Below are 21,328 nucleotides of genomic sequence, written 5' to 3'. Positions count from 1 at the left end.
ACGTGTCTACAACCGCATGCATGTAAACCCAACACCAAACTGACGTATCTGCCCCTGGGGAGGATGCTGCTTCGCTCAGTGTTTGGGGTGAGAGGGGAGAATAAGATGTGAAAGGGTACTTCACTTTTTATTCTACACATTTCAGTGGTTTTTCACCTTTATGAAACTAGAATCCTGTGTATCGCAGTAAATTTTTAAGGTTTTTAAAAACCCAAGATGGTGGGAAAATATATATTAGTGAGTATTGTGTACCTTGAAACAAATATACCTTTTTTAGAAGGTGTCGTTTTTCTCATAAATTTTCTTTATAGAGGTAGTAGGTGGGCACGCTCTCACCCAAGACAGGTTTCTAACCATTAATGTGTCGGTGTTTTTTTGTTTGGTTTTTTTTTCAGTTATGTTCTGCCACTTTTGCCAGATCTGTTCCTGTGGAAGAATTCTCAATTCCCAGTCTTGCTTCCAGCTCTAAATGCATGGTCCAAAAGCAAATTGGTCAAAAATGAAATGTTTCCAACCAGTCACTCATCCAATTACAACCTTCATGGATGCCCTGGTGGTACTGACAAACAGGCATGCATTTTTAGAAGCAGTTTTGCCCTCTAAGAGCGCGTTCTGGCCAGTGATAACAACCATGGCTAATAGCAGCTCTCCTGAGGGGAGGGCTGTGCTGAGCCCGCCAGGTACTCAATCCTACGAGGAAGTCACTACTTGCCATGTGGGGAGACTGAGGCTCACAGAGGGGTGGGGACCTGCCCAAAGCCACACAGCTCATTGGTTCAGGACCTGGAGTCTAAACACTGAGGTGCTAAGGTTTGCACCATTTCTTCTACACTTCAGCAGCTTTATAACAGTACCTCGTGCTCAGAGAAAAATGTTCCAGAAAGATTTGCTCTATTCGTTTTGGCCGGTTCTCGGGGGTACTTTAAAGGCTGTTGTCTACACCCCGGCTGTGAAGTGTGGAGGTGAGTCCTCCGTGTCTAGACCTCCACTCTCCGGGCCCACCTGTAACCAAGGGCTTTCTTCTGCCTCACCCTGTGTATGATATCCACCCGTGATGACACTGTGACAGTCCCTTTGGTTCCTCTAATTGGGTGCTGAGGTCAAGAGGGCCTCATAGGCCCACAACGGCCAAACCAGTGACTGGAAACATTTCTTTGTCTGATCAATTTGTCCCAGATGGACTCGAGCCTGTGTTTCCCTGCAGGGCAACGTCCACCCTGGTGGGAACGGCACGGGCTGCTCCCCGCTAGTCTTCTTTCCTTTTAGCGGCTTTGGACACAGTCGATCCCTCTCTCCTCAGAAACTCGGCTTCCAGAACACACGTGCCTGCCTGCTCCTCCTGTCTCCCGGCCCCCACCCAACTCTCACACGTGGGTCCTTCTCTGGCCTCTGTCCTTTGTCCTCGCGTCTTCTTCTTCCAGAGGTCACAAAATGGCGGCCCGGCGGCCTCGTGAGACCCACCAGCGGATTTTGTTTGGTCCTCACAGTGTTTTTTGGTTTTAATTTGAATGCAGTTAGGCGGGGCAAGCACTCCCCAAGTTCGCCACAGTCCCCATCAATCCTTGTCGTCTTACACCCGTCCGCGTCACACATTTCCATCACCTGCCTGGTCCCTGGAGCCATCTGAGTTTTCAGAAACCCCTGCTACGCACGCTGCCTGGGAAACCTCACCCGCTTTTCCCTCCTTCGACCGCCACTGGGATCTCCTGCTCCATCTCTCATCTGCGTCAGAATCGCCGAGGGAGCTTGTTCCAAATGCCGATGCCCAGCCTCCCTCCCGCCCCCGGATGGATTTGCTTCGACAGTTCTAGATGGTTCTAGATGGTTCTAGGGCAGGGATCGTAAACTCAAATGCCGGCAGGAGCCAGGTGGGCCACATAAATGAGTGCACTTGCCAGGTATAAGAAAAGTCGACGGCCAGAAATATAATCAAATGGAATCTTTACTGAACTCTGGTGAATGCATGGAACATAATACAAACATGTGTGATACTGGAGTTTATATTTCAAATCCAAAATTGAAAAAATACAAATTGAAAAATAGAAATATTTAATTACTAAAATTTTTTTTCTCTGTCGTAACTCTTCTGCTCCCTGACTTGAAGCAGGGAGGCCGACATCATCCTTGCCGCCCCCAGATGTCAACGTCAGGCCTTGGATGTCATGGTGGGATGGGTGGTTGAGAATTCAACCTGGACTCCTGAAGCTGGGAGCGATATTGAACTTGATTCAGTTTTGTAACGGAAAACGGCTGTTCACAAGTGTGGCCGCTTCCAAACGCAGAGATTCAGGACAACTACTGGAGAGTGGTGTAGGACTGTCATCTTCCGATGGAACCCACTTAGGAACCAGCAGCTTATTGCCCTGTAGTTCATTCAATAACTACTATTTGCGGTCTGCATTCACACGATCGACATTAACCAACAAAGGCAAAGTGGACAGTGTTAGTTTTCATCAAGTCTGGATGCGGAGAGCCCTTGGGGGAATTTGGTCTTTAACCCCACGAGTTGGGTGAACGTGGTCTGGGCCATGTCTTTCGTTTCTGGAAACCAACTGCAGCAACGAAAGGGAGTCAGAATATTCCCTGCCAACGACTTCCCCATTTTTGCCAGGACTGGGTGAACACGATCATACATTCAAGTAGCTGTTTGTGTATGTCCTTGCAGAGAAAAGAGAGTGTTCAGAAGGGTTGGAACCTCGATCAAAAGTCTCTGACTGACCTTCTCAGGGGAACCAAGGTGTGGCTTCTGCCTCATCTGAAATGAACCAAGTGTATGGACTGCAACGGTTCAGACTGCTTCCACACGTCCTGTGACAACCAGGTCACAGAGCTTCTATAAAACACATTGGGTCAAGTTCATCGCCAGCCTGCCCGTGGTTAAGGTACACGAGCCTGTCACGGACGTCGTGTCCTGTGTTCCGTTGACTTTCTTAGTAAGGTCAGTGCCTGGTGATTGATGCAAAGATCTGAGTCCTCGGATCAAGGCGTCCCCTGTCGGTCCCGTGTGACACTGATCGTTTGATCACTACCACGGTCTGTAGCTGTGCTCAGGCATTTTGACCAGTCTCCGTGAAACTGTGCATTTCTCTCAACACACAGAAAACAGGTCACTTCCCAGTGTCGGGCCTGCCTTGGCACCGTGTCACAGGTTTCTTCGGTCACATCGAGATTCTCCACACCACAAATAAATAAAGCTAACTGGGTGGTAACAGTTCATGAGCAGCGATAGAAAAGGCCACGATTGATTTGACTCATTCAAGCAACCGGACTTGTCAGTCTTCGGATTTCTTTTCACCTCCCCATGGGATGCAGACGCCTGCTAGACTTAAAGGATGGTCCAGACAGACATGAGTTTCTGTTCGGGAGGCGTCACTTCTGCTCCCTTATAAACTCGCTGTCGGTAGGCTGGAATGCCCAGGTGACTCTTTTCACGTGATTCCGGAACTGTGCGTGGCAGCCGTGCCACTGCTCCCGTCCGCTTCCCAAAACCAGCCCTACTGACACTTGAGGCCCTTCTTCAGTTCATTGAGTATTGCATCTCGCGTCTGCTCTGTGTACTGGTCGAAGTTCTTACTGTGCTTGGATTCATAGTGACGCCTCAGGTTGTATTCTTTCAACACAGACACGATTTTTTTGCATATTAAGCACGTAGGCATGCTCTTCACCTCCACAAAGAAATAGGCTCGCTCCCATTTCTCTCGAAACACGTGGCCCTCTCGTTCTCTCTTTCGTTTTGCCACTTTTGGTAGAGACATGGGTACAAGAAAGATTTCACTGTCTCCGAACGCTACCACAGGAACAACAACAGTGCAAGCCCCGTGCCAAAGGCAACAGCCTCCTGCCTCGTGGTAGGGGAGTCAAGAGGGAGTGGTGGGGACTGTGGCGAACCAGAGAGCACACGCCCCATGGAAAGGGGCAGCTCCAGCCCGTTGTTTGCTAGGCAGAAGGGCGGGCCCAGGGGTGCCAGATCTTCTGACTTGTCAAGAGAATCCAAGACTGCAGATTTTGTGTGTGTGTGTGTTTGTGTGTGTGTGTGTGTGCGTGTGTGTGAATTATCCTGATTTTTACAACTAACTTGTTAGGGAAAAAAATGCCACATATGCTAACACAGGGAAGGCCAAACAAAACTCATCTGTAGAGTGGCCCACGGGCCACCAGATTGCAACCTCTCTCCTGGGACGGGGCCCGGGAATCTGATGTTAACCGGCATCTCAAACAATGCAGATGCTGGTGGTCCAGGCGTGGACCACGCTCTGAGCAACACTGCTCTAGGGTCTGACAACGGACAACTAATTTTCTGCCCCCAGGCCAGAGCACCCCTGTGCTCCAGCCACGTGTCTGTATCCAGCCGTCCCCTGGACGTCTCTCTAAGGACGACCTGAGGCCCCTTGCCTCATTACATCCCAAACCTGTACATCCTCCTTACATTCCTGCTGGGTTTCCCATCACCAGGATGGCTCCACTGTCCACCCTGTCCAAAGCCCTGGAAGGTAGGTCTCTGCCTGGGACCTGGATGGAGCCTGCCCTCTCCACATGAGACCTCATCCATTCTGGTGTCTTCAACCACCAAACATATACTGTCGCTAAGGACACACATCCTGAGCTCCCAACACGGCCTTGGTCACTTGGATGTCCCTGGACCATCACACTCACTACTGGCTCCTTCTCCCAGCTCCCTGCCTCGGGGAGGCCCACTGTCTACCACACACCCAGGCCAGGCCCTGGGCACCGCCCTCAACCCCGCCCGTACACCCCCAGCTTTCTTCGCACAGCACACTAGTCTCTAGCCTCACCCCTCCTGCCCCCCGACTCGGCCCAGCCCCTCCTCTGGCCTCTCCTCTCCCCAGGGAAACTGCCCCAGACCCCTACCTGCCTTCCGTCCTGCCCCATCACATCCCATAGCCCAGAGGGGGCTTTCTGAGAGCCAGCCGACCCAGGCCTGGCCCCTGCTCGTGGCCTCCTGCAGCTCTTCTGCATCCCCTGGACAAGCCTCCAGCTGCTTGGTTTGGAATCTGAGCCCCGTCCCAGCCTGGCGCTTGCCCACCTCTCTAGGCCCCCCTCCCTTATGCTCGTGCTCCAGAAGGATGAACTCGCTCCTCTGACCACCCCAAGCTTCCTCCTGCCCCCACACGTTCATTTCTGTGGTCTCCACACCTAGACCGCCAGCGCCTGCCTTCCCAGCCTCCCGCTTCTCACAGATGCTGCCAAGCCCAGCTGGCTCAGAGGCCTCCTCCGGGCCCACCTGGTACCCTCTCTAGCTCCACGAGTGCACGTGGTCCTGGGGGCCCTGCCTGCTGCCTCCACATCTCCCTGGAGCCAGGCTGCACCAGACTGCCTGACTCGCCGCCAAGGCCCTGGCCTCACCACCCCGGGGCCTCAGGGACGTCTGTTGAAGCGAGAACAAGGACAGAGGTGTCTCCCCCCGTCTCCTCCTGCCCAGTCCTGGGGGATGTCAGTGACGGGAGCCGGGGCATGTGTTAAAAGGAACTTTATTGGGTGTCGGGGGTTCAGATGAGGTCCATGAGGATGTCGTCCTCCATGACGCTGGGCTGCAGGCCCGGCTGGGGGACCGGGCCCCGGGGACCCCCGCTGAGCAGCATCTGACCTGGGGGGCAGTGGGGAAGGGACTGCATCTCCCAGTAGTCCCTGGGGCCCTGGAGGGCCCTGGACCTGCTTCCTCCCTCCTCCTCTGGGAGCCCAAGGCACTGAGTGGTCTAGGAAGACCTGGGGGGACCCACAGAGGCGCCTTCTGACGCCGTGTGACCACAGATAGTCTGTTTCCCGTTAAGCCTTTGGGAGCCCATCCCCCAACATACCTCTCTGGCCCTAAGACTACGTTTCCCAGCAACCCCAGGAAGACACGCAGGAGGGGAATGGTGGGGAGAGCTCCTGCCTCCTTGGTCCCCCAGGAGCCCTTAGAGCCCCAAGAGCCACGGGGGACCCGCTATTCTTCAATCCCAGAACTTTACTTCCCAGAAGTCACTGGTCTTGGGGCTCCGGTCCAGGGGCTGTTGGGATCCTCGGTCCAGGACCCTGGCCACCCCCGAACCCCCTTACCTGGCAGTGGAGCCCTTGGGGGAAGCTGTGCAGGCCAAGACTGGGCCGGCGGCGGCGGGTGCAGGAGCGGAGGCCCCAGCTGGGGCTGCCCCAGGCCCTGGTGCGGTGGGGGCAGCAGTGCAGGGGCCCCTGGTGGCTGCAGGTGGTGGAGGGAGGCCTGAGGCGGGGGCACCCCAGTCTGGGGCTGGGAGAACAAGGAAAGCAGCTCAGAGGGCCCTGGTGGGGAGCCCCCACCTCCCCCAGCCCCTCGGGTAGCTTCTGGTCTTTCTTCCAAGGAATCTTATCAGAAGCCCATGTAAGACACATGGGGAGGAGCCAGGCGGGCCGCCAGTCACACCCTCCGATCAAACCAACCTCCCGCCTCCAAGATGAGAGGAATCAAACTGTCAAGGCCCAGGACCCACAGCTCCCATCTGCCCCCCGCCCCCAAATCTCACCGGTGGTGGGTTGAGGAGGAGGCTCCGCAGTTGGGGGTTGGCCCCGGGGTTCTGGGGCCGAAGGATGGGTCCAGGAGGGGGCGGGCCGGGGGCCGCTCCGGGAGGGCCTTGTGGGGCGCCCGGGGGCGCCTGGGCAGCACCCTGGGGCTGCGGCTGCCCCGTGGCCGTAGAGGCCCCCACGGTACCCTGTGGCTGGGGCTGCGGCGGGCGGAGCTGGAGCTGACGGGAAGAGACGGGGGTGAGGGCAGAGCCCCCAGACACCTTGACCTCTGCGGTGGGGTCAGAATCACAGCCTCCTCTGGGGCCGCCCCCGCCCGGGCCCTGACCCCACTGGCCCTGTCCTCACCAGGTTCTGCGAGGGCCTTGCCTGGTCCTCCAGAATGGGGCCCAGCCCCGGGGGTGCCTGCTGTGCCCCCATCTGTGTGGGGAGAGAGGGAGCAGATCAGTGGCTGGCGGGGCGTCCCCATGTCGGCAAGGGTCTGCGCCCTGAGAGGGAACCTGTCAGGAGCTGCGGACCTTTTCTGCAGCGGGTGGGCAGGTCTGGGAGGTAAACCTTACGTTCCCAGGTCCCCAAGAGGGGGCTGTGTCTTGGAGATCCGACAAGAACACTAAAAAAGGAGAGCAATGGTGCATGGCAACATGGGGACGGGACTGAACTTGGCAGGAGTAAGTGCCCAGCGCTGGAGCCCCAGGAGGGCCCTGCGGGGTCTGGCCGTGAGCTCTGGGGCCGGGAGCCGCGGCGCTCACCCCACGCTGCTGCTCCAGCTTCTGTTGCTGGACCTGCTTGTGGTTGGTGATGACCTGCCGGATGCCGTTGACGAAGCCGCTCTGGTCGTAGGGGATGAGGCCCATGAAGATCTTCTTCTTGGACGAGTACAGGAGCATGAGCACGCGCACCTCGCAGGGGGCCGTGTGCGGGAAGTGCACGCAGCCCGCCTGTGGGAGAGGATCGCAACTGGTCACACCCTGGAGAAGGAGGCCTCCCACCCTTCCGGGTTTCCGATGGTTCTAGAGGCCCCACAGGCCGGGAGTGGCAAGCTTCCTGCTCTGAAAGGTAGAGGAGACTCAAGGTTTAGCTTGAGGCTGCTCCAGAGAGCTGGGTGCCCAAAGGAACAGGGCGAGGCTGGGCACCTGTTCACTTGGGCACTTGCTGACCACTGGGCAGGAGAGCAGAGAGGAAGTCCCCCCAACTTTGCCACACCGCGGGAGGCTGGGAGGGCTCACGGCTGAGAGGGAGGGGCTTCAACAGAGAGCTGACACTGGAATCATGTGATCAAAGGTGGTGGCGGATACGTGACTGACTGGGAATCCAAGAGGCCCTTGGGGGCGCCACACCCTCCCAGCCTCAGTACCCGCAGTGAGAACCGCGGGTAGCAGCGCTAACACCACAGGGGATGTGACTCCGGGATGTGCCGACGCACATCAGGCAGCCTGCCCATGGCTGGATGCACGGAAGTACCCGGGAAACATTAGCGAATGTCAGGTAAGGCCGTAATACGCAGGGTATTCAGGAGGTGGGCTCTTGGGGGAGGAGGGGCTGATAAGACTGAGGTCCCCCCTGTAGAACCTTGGCCAAGTAAGCCTTGCTTTCTCACGTGAGGCAGACCCTGCTAGTTGTCTACCATCTGCCCTTCTCCCCTGGGTAGAGAACCCCGATTCCGTTTGGGTAGCAACATGTCTGGCTCCCAGTGCACTCATGGGTGCCGCCTATGCAGCCAGGGGTGGCCCAGTGGCCTGGGTCTGGCCCAGGACGTGAAGGGAAGCCTGCCCACGAGTGTGGGAAAGTGCTTTCCTAAAGAAAGGGAAATACACGGCTGATGCCACGCCTCCTTCCTGCCTTCCTACACCAAGTCAAACAAGAGTCCTCGAGCTTCGAAAGCCATCTTACAACCACTAGAGAGAAGCCAAGAGAACCCCAGAGATCCTGGCCCTGATGTCATGGGGCTACATAACTAACCCCGAGGGCTGCTCACCTCTGGATGTCCTGTTACGTGTCACAAATGAATGCCTGCTTGTACAATGCTCGCTTTGGGGACATCCCTCTCAGAACCCAGCTGCCATGCTTTGAAGAAGCCCAAGCCAAACGGGGAGGCCACATGTGGGCACCCGGATGGCCAGGTCCAGCTGAACCCCACTGACCGCACCATGTGAGTGGGCCATCTTGCACCTCCAGCCCAGGTGAGCTTTCAGATGACCACAGTCTCAGCCGCCACCTGACAGTAACCCCCACAAGAGTCCCCAAGCAAGACTAGCCCCGCTGAGCCCAGCTGACACACACGGGACTAGGAGAAAGCGTGAACTGTTGTTGTAAGCTCCACCCCAATCATCTATCTGCTCTAAAAACTCTGCTGGTTGGGTATATTGCTATCTGCAGTTGGAGGTATTCCCAACTCTCAGGATCACCTTTGTAGAATTTTCCTGAGGATTCCATGAGGTAATCCACCAAAAGTCCCCTCTCCTAGAAAAGTGCCAGGTCCACAGGATGTACTCATTAACTGGTTCTGCTCTATTTAGAGAGCCTCCCTCAGTGTTATGAGTTGAACTGTATCCTGCAAAAAGACATGCTGAAGTGCCAAACCCCAGCACCTGTCAATGTGACCTTATTTGGAAATAGGGTGTTTGCAGATGTAACAAGTTAGGATGAGATCATTAAAGTAGACCCCAGTCCAAATGACTGGTGTCCTCATAAGACGACAGAGACACACACACAGGGAAGAAACACACAGAGGGAAGACAGCCATGTGACAACGGAAACAGAGACTGGAGTTTTGCTGCCTAAAGCCAACCCCGCCGGGGGCTACCAGCTGTAGGAGGCAAGGAAGGGTCTTCCCCTAGAGGCTTCAGAGAGTACGGCCCTGCTGACACCCTGATTTCATTCAGACTCCTCTTTTCCGGAAGTGCGAGAGAATACATTTCTGTCATTCTTGGCCCCAGGAAGCCAGCCCAGCAAACCCCCGTCAGAGCCAAGGGTTTTAACGTGGAACGGACCTCAATCTGGTGCTTGTTGTAATTATAAAAAAAAAAGCTAAGGCTGAGGAACCCGAGGTCACAAAGGCAGCCCCACCATCAAAAGCGGCTCCCTTGGGCCCACAAGGGTGGGGAGTGGCCACCTGCCCCCACCCGCCCACCCCACTCACAAAGCCGTTGCCCATGATGCGGTAGAGGCCTTTGAGGGAGTCCAGGTCCTTGTTGGTGAAGTGGAACTGGACCATCCTTGAGTTCCGGAACAAAGGGCCCAGGGTGGTCTGCGGGAGACACTGACGTGAGCCAGCGAGCGGAGCAGGGGCGTGAGGACGGGGCGGGAGGGGTGGGCGGCTGTCCTCTCCCGCCGCTCACCAGCAGCTGCTGCGGGATGAGCTGCATGATCAGCTTCTGCGGCCACTGCTCTGTTTTCCTGGGGCGACAACGGGAGGGCCGTCAGGGAGTGCACACCCCAGCTCGCCGCCCACCCCAGCCCCAGCAGGCACCTACAGGTTCTCGCCGTGATTCACGTAGACCTGACAGGGCAGTGACCGAGTTAGCTTGGTGCTGGCATCCACGGAGGCAGGTTTGGGCTTCTGAGGGGAAGAAGGGCATGTCACAGTGAGAAAGGCCCTGAGCCTCCACCCCCTTGGCCTCTCCTGCCCTACCCTGGGAGCCCCGAAACTCAGGACCCCCACCCCAGTTTAAGTCCCACGAGCCCTGGGCCCCTCCGCCAGACCATCAATCCCACAATCCTCTAGCTTTCAAATTCCACAAACGCTGGGGCTCCTCCTCTTGCCCCCGAATCCCACAGCCCTCTGTCCCCTGGATGCTACCATCCCCCGGATCTTCCTTGGACCGAGAATCCAAGACCTCTCTCCTCTCTTAATCCTGAATTCCGGGCTATAAATCCCACATGTCCTTGGGACCATCCTCAGGACTACAAGTCCCACGACCCCATGGGGGCCCCGGCCTAACCCCGCACCCCACCAGGCCTGGCCCTATGGATCCACTCACCTCCTGCCACTCGAGGACCCCGCTCCAGGCCAGGAGTTTGTTGGAGACTGACTGCTGCCCGCCGAGGGCCGGGGCCCCGAGCTGGGCCGGAGAAGGGCCACTCACCCCGCCTGGGGCCACGGTGCCCGCCTGACAGAGGGGGGGGAAGGAGGGCCATGGGGCAGGGTCAGACCATCTTCTGGGGGGGAGTGTCCTGAGAGAGGGACAAACCAACAAGCAGAACGGGACGGAGGTCCCTTCCTCTGCACCCCCAGGCCCAGAACACCACTGGGCCATGCCTGGGACCATAAATGCTCTAACCCTGTAGGATTCAAAGACTCTCAAGGCCCTGATGTCTTGCACTCCCGGGAGCCCTCGGGCTCCTGAGAACAGTCTTCACCCACCCGGAACCACAAACCCCATGATTCTGCCCCCGGACCCTGTAGTCTCAGTGTTGCCTATAGCACAAGCTCCATGAGCCCCTGAGGACGCCGAACAACAAGACCCCCGTGCCCTTGGGCCTCCTCAGAAAGGCCAACTGCTCCTCCCCTGCACTGTGTTAGCAGCCAGAAGGCAGGTACCTACCATGGATGGTGCCCCTGGCTGTGCAGGGGGGGCCAGGCCCGGGCCAGGGGCCACAGTGGAGACCAGGCTGGGCTGGGAAGCAGGAGGTGGCTTGGGGGCACCGGGGGGCCCTGGGGGCAGCGGGGGGGCCTGGGCCTGGCTGTAGGGGGGACCGACTCCCGGAGCGGCTTGCTGAAGGGGGCTGATGGGCGAGACTGCGGGAGAGACCAAGGGAAGCAGTGGGGGCAGGTGTGTGGCGAGTGGCCCGGCTGCCCCCACCCCGCCCTGCCACATCCCCGCCCAAGACTCACAGCGAGGGCCCAGCCCAGCCTTCTGGTTCTTGGCGGCCTCCACTGCGTTCTGGGCAGCGACCTGGGCTGCACTCAGGTTCCCAGGGACCTGGCGGTAGAGGGGAGGGGCTGGTGAGGACCACCCTCCCCAGCCCCAATATCGCAGGAGCTCGTGACTCCCATCACCCCACAGGGACATGATTCCCCAGCCCTAAAAGTTCTACTCTCCAGGTGTCTCAAGGGAGACGCCCATCACCCCCAAGGCCCAACATCCAGCTAGGTCTCTCCCAAGGGGCCAGGGCTCCCTCAAGGCCCCAGGAGCGTGTCCCTTCCCCGGTGATGTTCGCACCTGGTACTGCTGGGGGACAGGGGGCAGAGGCTGCTGGGGGGCTGCTGAGAGCGTGGCCCCCGAGGGTGGTGCTGGAGGCAGGGGCACAGGCTGCTTCGGCTGCAGGGGGCCGGGGGCCGAGCCACCTCCGACTGAGAGCCAAGGATGGGTGATCGAGCCCCACGAGAAGGGGATTGAGAGACGGGAAGAAAATCCAAGTCAGAAGAAGCCGGGGAGGATGCCCCTCCCACCCCCGTCCCCCCAGCAGCACCCGGGCCTCACCTGGCAGCACAAGCCCCCGCACGAGCACCATGTGCCGCGGGTCCTGGCTCACGTCTGCTGGCGGCTGCAGCGGCTCCAGCATGGCCGGGGGAGCTGCCTTCTCGAACAGAAGCCGCAAGGCAGGCAGCTTCCGGGGAGACACGATGGAGAAGTAGATTCCTCGCTACAGGAGAGGAGACAAGCAGTGAGGACAAAGCCACCAGGCCAAGCCCTGGCTGTCACACCTGCTGGGCCCTAAAACCAAATCCCATCGGGCTTTGGGACAGGAGACCCCAAGACCTGTATTAGCTGCCCCAGAGAATTCTGGGTTATAGTTCTTCCCACAGGAGCCAGCAGAGCTGGCCACGGGGTCTGTGGCGATCCTGTGGCCCAAGGCAGCAGGCCCCAGCCCTCCTCCCTCAGACCCAGGAGCCCTCACCTCCCCAATCTTCTGCACGAGGGTCTCCGTCGTGCACCCAGAGTATGTGGTGCTCTCGACAGCAGGCAGCAGGTACGGGGGCGAGTTACAGATAAGGAGGCAGACTCGGTGTGTCTGGCCGCTGCCGAGGACAAGGAAAGATGTGGAGCGCGTGGCAACAGGGGCCCTGAGAAAAGACCCAGAGCCGGCACCAGCAGAGGTGCAAGTCCTCCGGCCCACAGGAAGTCAGGAGTCAGGCCCCTATTTCACAGCTGAGAGCACTGAGGCCCGGAAGATGCCTGGCAAGCAGGGCAGGCAGGAAGCAGACCCAGAGCTGGCTCCCCTTTGATGAGGACACCGAGACTGGGCACGGGCCAGGCGTCCTCATAACACCGTCTGGACACCGCCTGCTTCCCAGCCCCGTGTCCAGCACGCAGAGCCCACCCACCTCCCCACAGTGAGGCCGGGGGTGGAGCCCCACGACAGGCAAAGCAGGCTACGTGCCCGGCGGACAGAGACCGGCGTGGGCCACTCACATCTGCTCCCGCATCTTCCTGAAGTCATCGAACAGCTGCAGGGCTGTGCTGAGGCCTTCCGCGATGAGGCTGCAGCTCTCGCCACCCCCGCCCATGAACCTGCAGGGGGCCAGGCGGTCAGCCCCTGGGGGGCCCTGCGGCTCCAGCCCCCAGCCCCTGGGCCACCCTGGAAGGGCCCGAACCTGTGCCATCCCTCCTTATAGACTGTGCACCTTGGGACGGGGACACTGCCGAGTTTCCTGCTCTATCCCCAGTGCTGGCGCGAGGACAGGGGACATTTGTCATCTCCTGCAAGGCAGTCCCTCTGGCAAGAGCCCCCATCAGAGGATGGAACAGAGAAAGGGCCCAGGACTCTAAGCCCAGGATCCTGTGCTGTGTCCCAGTCCCTGTGCACCTTGCCCTCTCTGGGCCATCTGCCCTGGCCTCACCCGAGCTTCCCAGCCTGGTGCAGGGGCCTCCTCTGTCTTCCCACAGTGTTATGGGTTGAATTGGGTCCCCCAAAACAGGTATGCTTAAGTCCTAGCCCTCCACCACACCTTAGGATGTGACCTGGTTTGGAAACAGAGTCTTTACAGAGGTAAACAGGCTACAATGAGGTCCTTAGGGTGGCCTTAATCCAGTATGACCGGTGTCCTTATAAGAAGAGGGACTCGGGACACAGAGACAGACACACTCAGAAGAAAGGCAATGTGGATGTGACGAGACACAGGGAGAATGCCACGTGGAGATCAGAATGTCACTGCCACAGGGCAAGGAACGTCTGGGGCGACCAGAAGGTGGAAGAGGCAAGGAAGGAACCCTCCCCTAAAGTTCCAGAGGGAGCACGGCCCTGTCCCCCCCGATCTCAGACTCCTGGACCAGAACTGCGAGACAATAACCTTCTGTTGCTGTAAGCCACCTTGTTTCTAGTACTGTTACAGCAGCCCCAGGAAACGACTACACACAGATCTGGGTTTCTCCCCCAGCTGATCTACAGAGGGGTCCCCAGTGTCTGTCCCCGTGTGGCCTGTGGCAGGCCTCTGCTAGACTGCAGCTGTTGTCACCATGATTCTTCGGGTCATGTGGTCACAAGGCTGAACCTTTGCCGCAGGGGACATCTGTGCAGACTAGGCCCCGCTCTGGGAGCCCTAAGGGCCCTGTTGCTCTGAACCGTGGCCCCTGTGTCTGTGTCGGCACCTGTCTCCCCGACAAGGCAGGGACGGGGTCTCTGACCTCCCTTGTCGCCAGCCTCACCGACCCCACCCCACCAAGCCTGGCACAAGGGAGGCCTTGGGAACTGTGTGTTACATAAACAAATGGCTTCAAATCCAACCCTGGCCATCAAGGCCAGAATAGAGCCAAGCCCTCAGCTGGGCATCTGGGGCCCTTTCCACCTTCCACTCCATCCTCTCTGGGTGCAAGTCCTCCAGAGCTTCTTGGGTGTCCCTGGACTCCATGATCAACCACGCACCCAGGCCTCTGCCTGTGCTGTCCACCCCAAGACCATGTACCACTGCCCCTTCTGGCACAGGTAGAAACCCTGCTTACCTAACCAGACAACCAGCCCAGTGTCATCCTCCTCCAGGAAGCCTTCCTCACCTGCCACCTGATCTCAGGGCCCACCCTCGATCACATCACGTGTCCCCCAATACTGCGAATGTCAAGCTTCCTTCCACAGCCCACCTCCCCTCCAGACGGTGCAGCCCTCAGTAAGGGAGACCCAGTGGTCTGAGCCAGCTCTAAAAGTACACACAGAGTCTCGGGAAATGCCTGCTGAGTAAGTGAGCCACCGAAGCATGACCCCTCTGTGCCCTACCTGAATGCTTTCCCGGTGTAGACTCCTGCCCTCTGCTCCCACTCCCAGGGTGCTCAGGCCACACCACTGTTCCTCCCCACGACCCACTGCCCAGCCATCCTCTTCCTCACCACCGAGACTCCGGTTTGCACAGGAATTTGAATGGCACAGAGTTGGGGGAGACCCCGATAAATGAACCAACTCTGGATCCACCCTACTGCCAGCTTCCCGTGCTGGAAGAAATCAAGCCATCTTCATGGCTGGGGCTAAGGAGACAGGGGTGAGGGCGCAGGGGGAGAGACAGGAAGCAACTGCTTCAAGCATTCGGGGTCTCCTTTTAGAGTGATGAAAATGTTCCAGAACTAAACAGAGAAGGTGGCTGCACAACATTTTGAATGTACTAAACGTCACTGAATTGTTCACTTTAAAATAACTGCCTGTTGGGCTTCCCTGGTGGCACAGTGGTTAAGCATCCGCCTGCCAATGCAGGGGACATGGGTTCGAGCCCTGGTCCGGGAAGATCCCACAGGCCGCGAAGCAACTAAGCCCGTGCACCACAAATACTGAGCCTGCGCTCTAGAGCCCGCGAGCCCCAACTACTGAAGCCTGCGCGCCTAGAGCCCGTGCTCCACAACAAGAGAAGCCACTGCAGTGAGAATCCCGCGCACCGCAACAGAGAGTAGCCCCCGCTCGCTGCAACTAAAGAAAGCTGGCGCGCAGCAATGAAGACCCAACGCAGCAAAAAATAAATCAATATTTAAAAATAAATAAAATAAAAGGACTGTGTGTTATGTGAATTTCACCTCAATTTCTAAAAAAAATAATTTACAAGGGAAAGTGCGATTGACCATTTTGAGATCCCAAAGCTGGCTTTTTTTCTTATTGAACAGTAAGCATAAGCCATCTTTTACCAACTCAGAGAGAGACACGTAACAAATATTTTGTCCAAGAAATGAGAAAAACTCAAAAATGGGCAGTGGGAGAGGGAATTCCCTGGCAGTCCAGTGGTTAGGACCCCACGCTCTCACTGCCGAGGGCCCAGGTTCCATCCCTGGTCGGGGAACTAAGATCCCACAAGCTGTGTGGCACGGCCAAAAAAAAAAAAAAAATGGGGAATGGGAGAAAGCATGACCAGTTGCAAAACATGTTTTAAATATCATAAAGTTTCAAATAAACCCCTCAAGTAATAAACATAAAGTAAAAATAAAATGATTCCTCATCCTCATGCCTCTGCCCCCAATTGTTCCGCCCGATGTCACACCACTGAGTCCTCACCACCCACTTTCATGGGCTAACAGGCCCCGGGAGCCCCCCAGAGGGACTGAAGGAACATGAACAGCAGCCAGCTCTGACCAGGGACTTCCTACTGCCAGACCCCTGCCCAGCCCATCACCCCAGGGAAACACTGGCTCCAAGAGGGCGAGAACTTTGCCTGCCTCATACCCCCTGACTCCTCGGTGCCTGGAACAATTTGCCCCACAAACATCTGTTGAATGAATGAAGGCACAGATGAATGAATGAATGCACAAACGCACTGTCACAACGCTATGGGGAAGACACTTGGGCTATTTTCCTTCTACCCTATCCTTTTTTTTTTTTTTAATCTTTTTTTATTATTATTAATTAATTTATTGGCTGCAATCGGTCTTCGTTGCTGCGTGTAGGCTTTCTCTAGTTGCGGCAAGGGGGGGCTACTCTTTGTTGCGGTGCGCGGGCTTCTCGTTGCAGTGGCTTCTCTTGTGGAGCACAGGCTCTAGGCACACAGGCTTCAGTAGTTGTGGCGCACGGGCTTAGCTGCTCCGTGCCACGTGGGATCTTCCCGGACCAGGGCTTGAACTCATGTCCCCTGCGTTGGCAGGCAGATTCTTAACCACCGAGCCACCAAGGAAGTCCCTACCCTAGCTTTTCTGATGCTGGGTCACTAGCTGTAGGGGGGAGGGCGAACCACCCCTCTTGTCAGAAAGGAAAATGTAACATCAGAAATGAACCTCTCCAAAGCAAGGACATTTCAAAAATCACACTGCCGGGCTTCCCTGGTGGCGCAGTGGTTGAGAGTCCGCCTGCCGATGCTGGGGACACGGGTTCGTGTCCCTGTCCAGGAAGATCCCACATGCTGCGGAGCGGCTGGGCCCGTGAGCCGTGGCCGCTGAGCCTGCGCGTCTGGAGCCTGTGCTCCACAACGGGAGAGGCCACAACAGTGAGAGGTCCGCGTACCGCAAAAAAGAAAAACGAAAAAAAAAAAATCACACTGCCTGCTTTGTTCCATAAGTGATGGATGTTCCAGGAAAAGATAAGATTTCTCCAAGCGTGAACAAAACTTGCTGACTTTCTTCGTGATCTCTGTTACAGAATGGCCCTGAATGCCACAGAAACTGAATTTAGATAGTTACATAGGACTTGATAAAACAGTGACAACTGTGACTATTAAATAATGGCTTAAAATGTTTATCAGCTGATTGGGAGGATTCTGGTGAGCATACAGCACACAAAGCTTTTTTATTTGGTTATAGGTACAGTGTATTCTAGGTTGGTTAAAGGGGAGGGTGAATATGGGATGAAAGTATTCAGAAAGCATTTCCCTCTTATCTTCCCAGTGCCCTTCACATTTTTAAATAAGGGGGTTTAACTGCTTTTCCTGACACCCACCAGAAGGTTTGGTTTCCTGGTAATTATCTTCCCCACAGCTTTCACTCGTTCATTTATTCAGCAAAGGTCTCCTAAGGCCTCTTGGGTCCCAGGCCCCAGCTGGAAGCAAACAGCAGGAGAAACACCAAGTCCTGGACATTCACAGTCCAGAGGTGTGAAGCTGTGACAGGGAAACACCTGGGAGCAATGGGGTCAGAGGAGAGAGCAACTGGTTGCTTGCCAGAATCAGGGAAAGGACATTTGAGTTGGGTCTTGATGTTTATATAGGAGTTTACCAGGGGGAAACCAGATTATGAAGCGCATTCTGGGCATTCATTCATTTACTCACTTGTTCAACCAAGTTTTCCTTAGGCCTCCTTTGTGCCAGGCCCTGTGCTGGGTGCTAGAGACTTGAGGAACATCAGACTTGGACTTGGGCCTCAAGGAGCCCCCCATTCAACATTATTCAAGTCTTACCACAATCTAGTCCAAAGGTTCTTAAATGGGGTGGATTCTGCCCCCAAAGAGATATCTGACAACGTCTGGAGACATTTTTGTTTGTCAGACTGGGGGAGGGAAGTAGCCACTGGCATCTGGGGGGTAGGGGCCGGAGATGCTACTGAACACCTTACAATGTATAGTACGGCCCCCCAATAACGAAGAATCATTTGGCCCAAAGGGTCAACAGTGCTGACACTGAGAAACCCTGCTCTACCCTGACCATGAATTCTAAAGACCATGAGGGGGAAACTTAAGAGTCAACTTTGCAGTGAACATGCAGCACCCAGTCCAGCGCATACAGCCTGGAACAAAGCAGGTGTTCAACAAACATTTGCTGCAGGGACGTACAAAGGTAACAGCGAACTGGTGTTATTTAATGAACTCTGACCAGATCCTGAGCTGAACACAGTATGAAAATCAGGTCCTGTGATCCTCCCAAGAGTGCTGAGACATGGACTACCATCATCCATCTGCAATCCAAGAAACCAAAACACGAAACAACAGCAAAAGCTTAGATAGCACTTAATACGCATCAGGCACTGTTTTAAAGAGGCATCAACTCGTTTAATTCACAAAGTATCCCTACAAAGTCACGGTAACCATGTCTCCAATGATCCTCGTCTCCTAGTATTCACGTCCCCTCAGACACTGGACAGGACTGACTCATGTACTAAACAGAATGTGACAGAAGAGATGGTGTGTGACTTCCAAGATTTGATCATAAAAAGCTCTGTGGTTTCCTCTTTGCTCTTTCTGTTGGATTGCTCAGGCGGAGGAAAGCCAGCTGTTGGAGGACACTCAAGCAGCCCCACGGCTAACATCTGGCAAGGAATCGAGGCCTCTAGCCAATAGCCATAGGGTGAGCCACCCTGTAAATGGACCCTCCGGTCGCAATCAAACTGTTGGATGACTGCAGCCCGAAGTCATGGTAACTGCAATCCCACAAGAGACCCTGAGCTAGAACAACCCATCGAAGCCACCCCTGAACTCCTTACGTACAGAAACCACATGAGATAATAAATGTCTGTTGTCTTAGGCCGGTTGTGTTTTTTTTTTTTGGCCGCGCCTCCAGGCATGTGGGATCTTAGTTCCCAACCAGATATCAACCTGTACCCCCTGCAGGGGCAGTGTGGAGTCCCAACCACTGGGCTGCCAGGGAAGTCCCAAGCTGCTAAGTTTTAATCTGTTACCCAACAGTGAATAAGTAACACGATATCTGTAAGTACTACTAACCTTCCCGTTTTAGAGACAAATTATATTAGACACAGGGGACAGAGAGTTCTGTTGTGGCAGAGCCACGCTGTGGCCCCAGTCTGTCTGCACCTGCAAGAGCCTGCAATGTGAACTATCACAGTTCACTCCAAAGCACAGAGGCCTAGCTTATCTTGGCCTAGCCCCACCCCTCTTGCACTCAGGCTTCAATGCCTCCATCTGAAAATGGAGAACTAGAGTAGAAATGAGAAGCAACAGGCAGAAAAGGGAGGAATCACACGTGGGTGCTGGAGTTCCACAGGCCTCCTTGACTGGGAAGTTCTTTCTACTTCCGAGACAGACAGCAACATCAGCTAAGCACACAGAACCGACCACAGAAGTGACTTAGGGATAAAGCCACAATCCCCATCACAATCCTTTTCAGCCAACTAATGTGAGGGGATGGATCCTGCAGCTCAAATCCAAGCCACCATTCCTCCGCGGTCCGTCACAGGGTCCCCCAACCCTTCCCAAAGCCCAGAAAAGAGCTCACTTAATGCCATCGAGCCAGGTGACAAACTCATAGGCGCTGCTGGTGGGAGCGTGACATTGTACGTAGGACTCTGGGGCGCAGTCCACCGTGTTGAACACCACGAGGCTGTACTGGGTCCCCCCATACTGGAAGGGGAGGACAGAAAAATTTTTTATCTGGGACCCCAGCTCCCTTTTCCCTCAGGGGAGTTGGGGCTCCCAGCTCCCCGTCCCTTAGACCCAGGAGTCCAGACCCCAGCCCCTCCCACCTCAGACCCAGGAGTCCATGTCCCCGCCCCCTCCTCTCTCAGACCCAGGAGTCCGGATTCCCAGCTTCCCTCTTCCCTCAAACTCAGGAGTCCCAAGACTCACGTCTCCCCCGAAGTCCGTCTCGGCAGGAGGACCACCATTAAAATACCTGTGAAGGTCGGAGGTGAAAGGTCGGGGTGAGGCAAAAGACTGTGGAAAACTAAAGTCGGAGGGCGGGGTTGGAGTCGCGGAAACGGCACTCACTCGATGGCCGGGAGCAGGTAGTGCTTGCGGAGCCCCTCGAAGTAGGGCCCCAGGTTGGCCGTGCCCTCAATTACAAACACCACGTCAGCTACGAGGCCCCCGGCGCGGGCCGGGCCCTCCGACCCGGGGACCATGCCCCGCGCCGCAGCCGTCACCGCCGCCGTAGCCACTGCGGGATGAGCGGAAATGCGCTTGCGCTGCACGCGCAGCCGCGCCGGACGGCCTTGCGTCGCTGTTGACGCTCTAGTGGCCATGTTTGTGCGGGGCACCCAGGGCTGGTGGGTTTATCTCCATCCTCCTTCGCACCCAGTGTGTGCAAGACTCAAAAAGGACCTAGCGAACCCCTTCGGGGGCCTGATGAGGAAGACTGAATTATTGGCAGAACTGTCGAGAGCGAAATATATTGAAAGCGGTGCGTCAGCCGCCATTTTTGAGCGGGGCGACGATTCCGACACTAGTTTCAATGGGAGGGTCTGGAGACCTGGTTGCTACGCAACGCGTACGCTGCCCTTGTTTTCTAAAAGAGAGATTAGGTTTCTAGTTAAGTTCTTTCTGGCTTGGGGGGATGGGGGGGTCGTGTGAAGGGTCCAATCACAGCATCCGAAACGGGGTTACTAGGCAACGCGTTAAGGTTGCAATCAACTCTGAAGGGAGTGCAGCTGTTTTTCCCACCCTGAAAAGAAGCCGAACTCCAACCCAAGTGGAGGTTGCTAAGCAACACCTGCTAGTTGTTTTCTGGGAGAAGAGCCAGAAACTGGCCTAGAACATAAATACGTTCCAGGTGGATTAAAAATGTAAATGTAACAAATGAAAGCATAACCCTGTATAATCCTGAAGACTGGAAAAAGAGTTTCTTATCATTACAGCAAAGCCGGAGAACGTAAAATATTGAACTGTTTGCATAAGACTCCATGAACCAAGTTGAAAACGATACTGTAAACTGGGAAAGTCATTGTAACTACATAAATACATGTTACTAATCAATAAAAACTAAGGAAAATAGAAATACTTGATTTTTTTAATGGGGAAGGAAACTAAGCAGGCTTTTCTCACACGCAAAAAATATTAAAAATAGCAAATATCTGAAAGCCGTTCATCTTCACCAATTAAAAAGTGCTAACAGTCCAATGACATAGCATTTTACCTTTGTCATGTTAATTAAAGTTGGAAATAATAAGTCCATTAGGGTGGGAGGGTTTGGGTGAAATGAGCCGGCTCAGAGGTGATCTAGTGGGGGTGAAAACCAAAACGACTTGCTCCAATGCAGTTTGTCAATATATTTCAAGGTAAAAGAGTGCATTGCTTTGCACTCAGCAGTATCACCATTTTGTCACATGTACTTTAT

At 55.6% G+C, this 21,328-nt stretch overlaps 1 protein-coding gene across 2 annotated transcripts; it reads right to left on the bottom strand.

The window, feature by feature from the left end:
• Window positions 1–1,924: 1,924 nt before the first annotated feature.
• MED25 (mediator complex subunit 25) lies at window positions 1,925–20,165 on the bottom strand. 2 transcript variants are annotated; one of them, XM_029208074.1, is made up of 18 exons: window positions 19,984–20,153; window positions 19,843–19,888; window positions 19,493–19,617; window positions 12,849–12,947; window positions 12,334–12,454; window positions 11,916–12,078; window positions 11,655–11,785; window positions 11,327–11,414; window positions 11,037–11,230; window positions 10,473–10,601; window positions 9,966–10,051; window positions 9,831–9,888; window positions 9,632–9,739; window positions 7,242–7,430; window positions 6,841–6,912; window positions 6,495–6,713; window positions 6,058–6,241; window positions 1,925–3,739 (listed from the first exon to the last, which is right to left on the bottom strand). In XM_029208074.1, the coding sequence occupies exons 1-18, from the start codon at window positions 20,115–20,117 to the stop codon at window positions 3,495–3,497; spliced, it is 2,391 nt and encodes a 796-aa protein (XP_029063907.1). In that variant the 5' UTR covers window positions 20,118–20,153; the 3' UTR covers window positions 1,925–3,494. The 2 variants fall into 2 exon arrangements, with proteins under 2 accessions (XP_029063907.1, XP_029063915.1); XM_029208082.1 differs by lacking the exon at window positions 1,925–3,739 and adding an exon at window positions 5,474–5,605 and having other exon boundaries at window positions 19,984–20,165.
• Window positions 20,166–21,328: the final 1,163 nt, after the last annotated feature.

The sequence above is a fragment of the Monodon monoceros genome, unplaced genomic scaffold (genome assembly GCF_005190385.1).
Source record: "Monodon monoceros isolate NGI ecotype Baffin Bay Population unplaced genomic scaffold, NGI_Narwhal_1 Super_Scaffold_10, whole genome shotgun sequence".
NCBI lineage: Eukaryota > Metazoa > Chordata > Mammalia > Artiodactyla > Monodontidae > Monodon > Monodon monoceros.
This window is presented reverse-complemented; position numbering and strand designations above follow the sequence as displayed.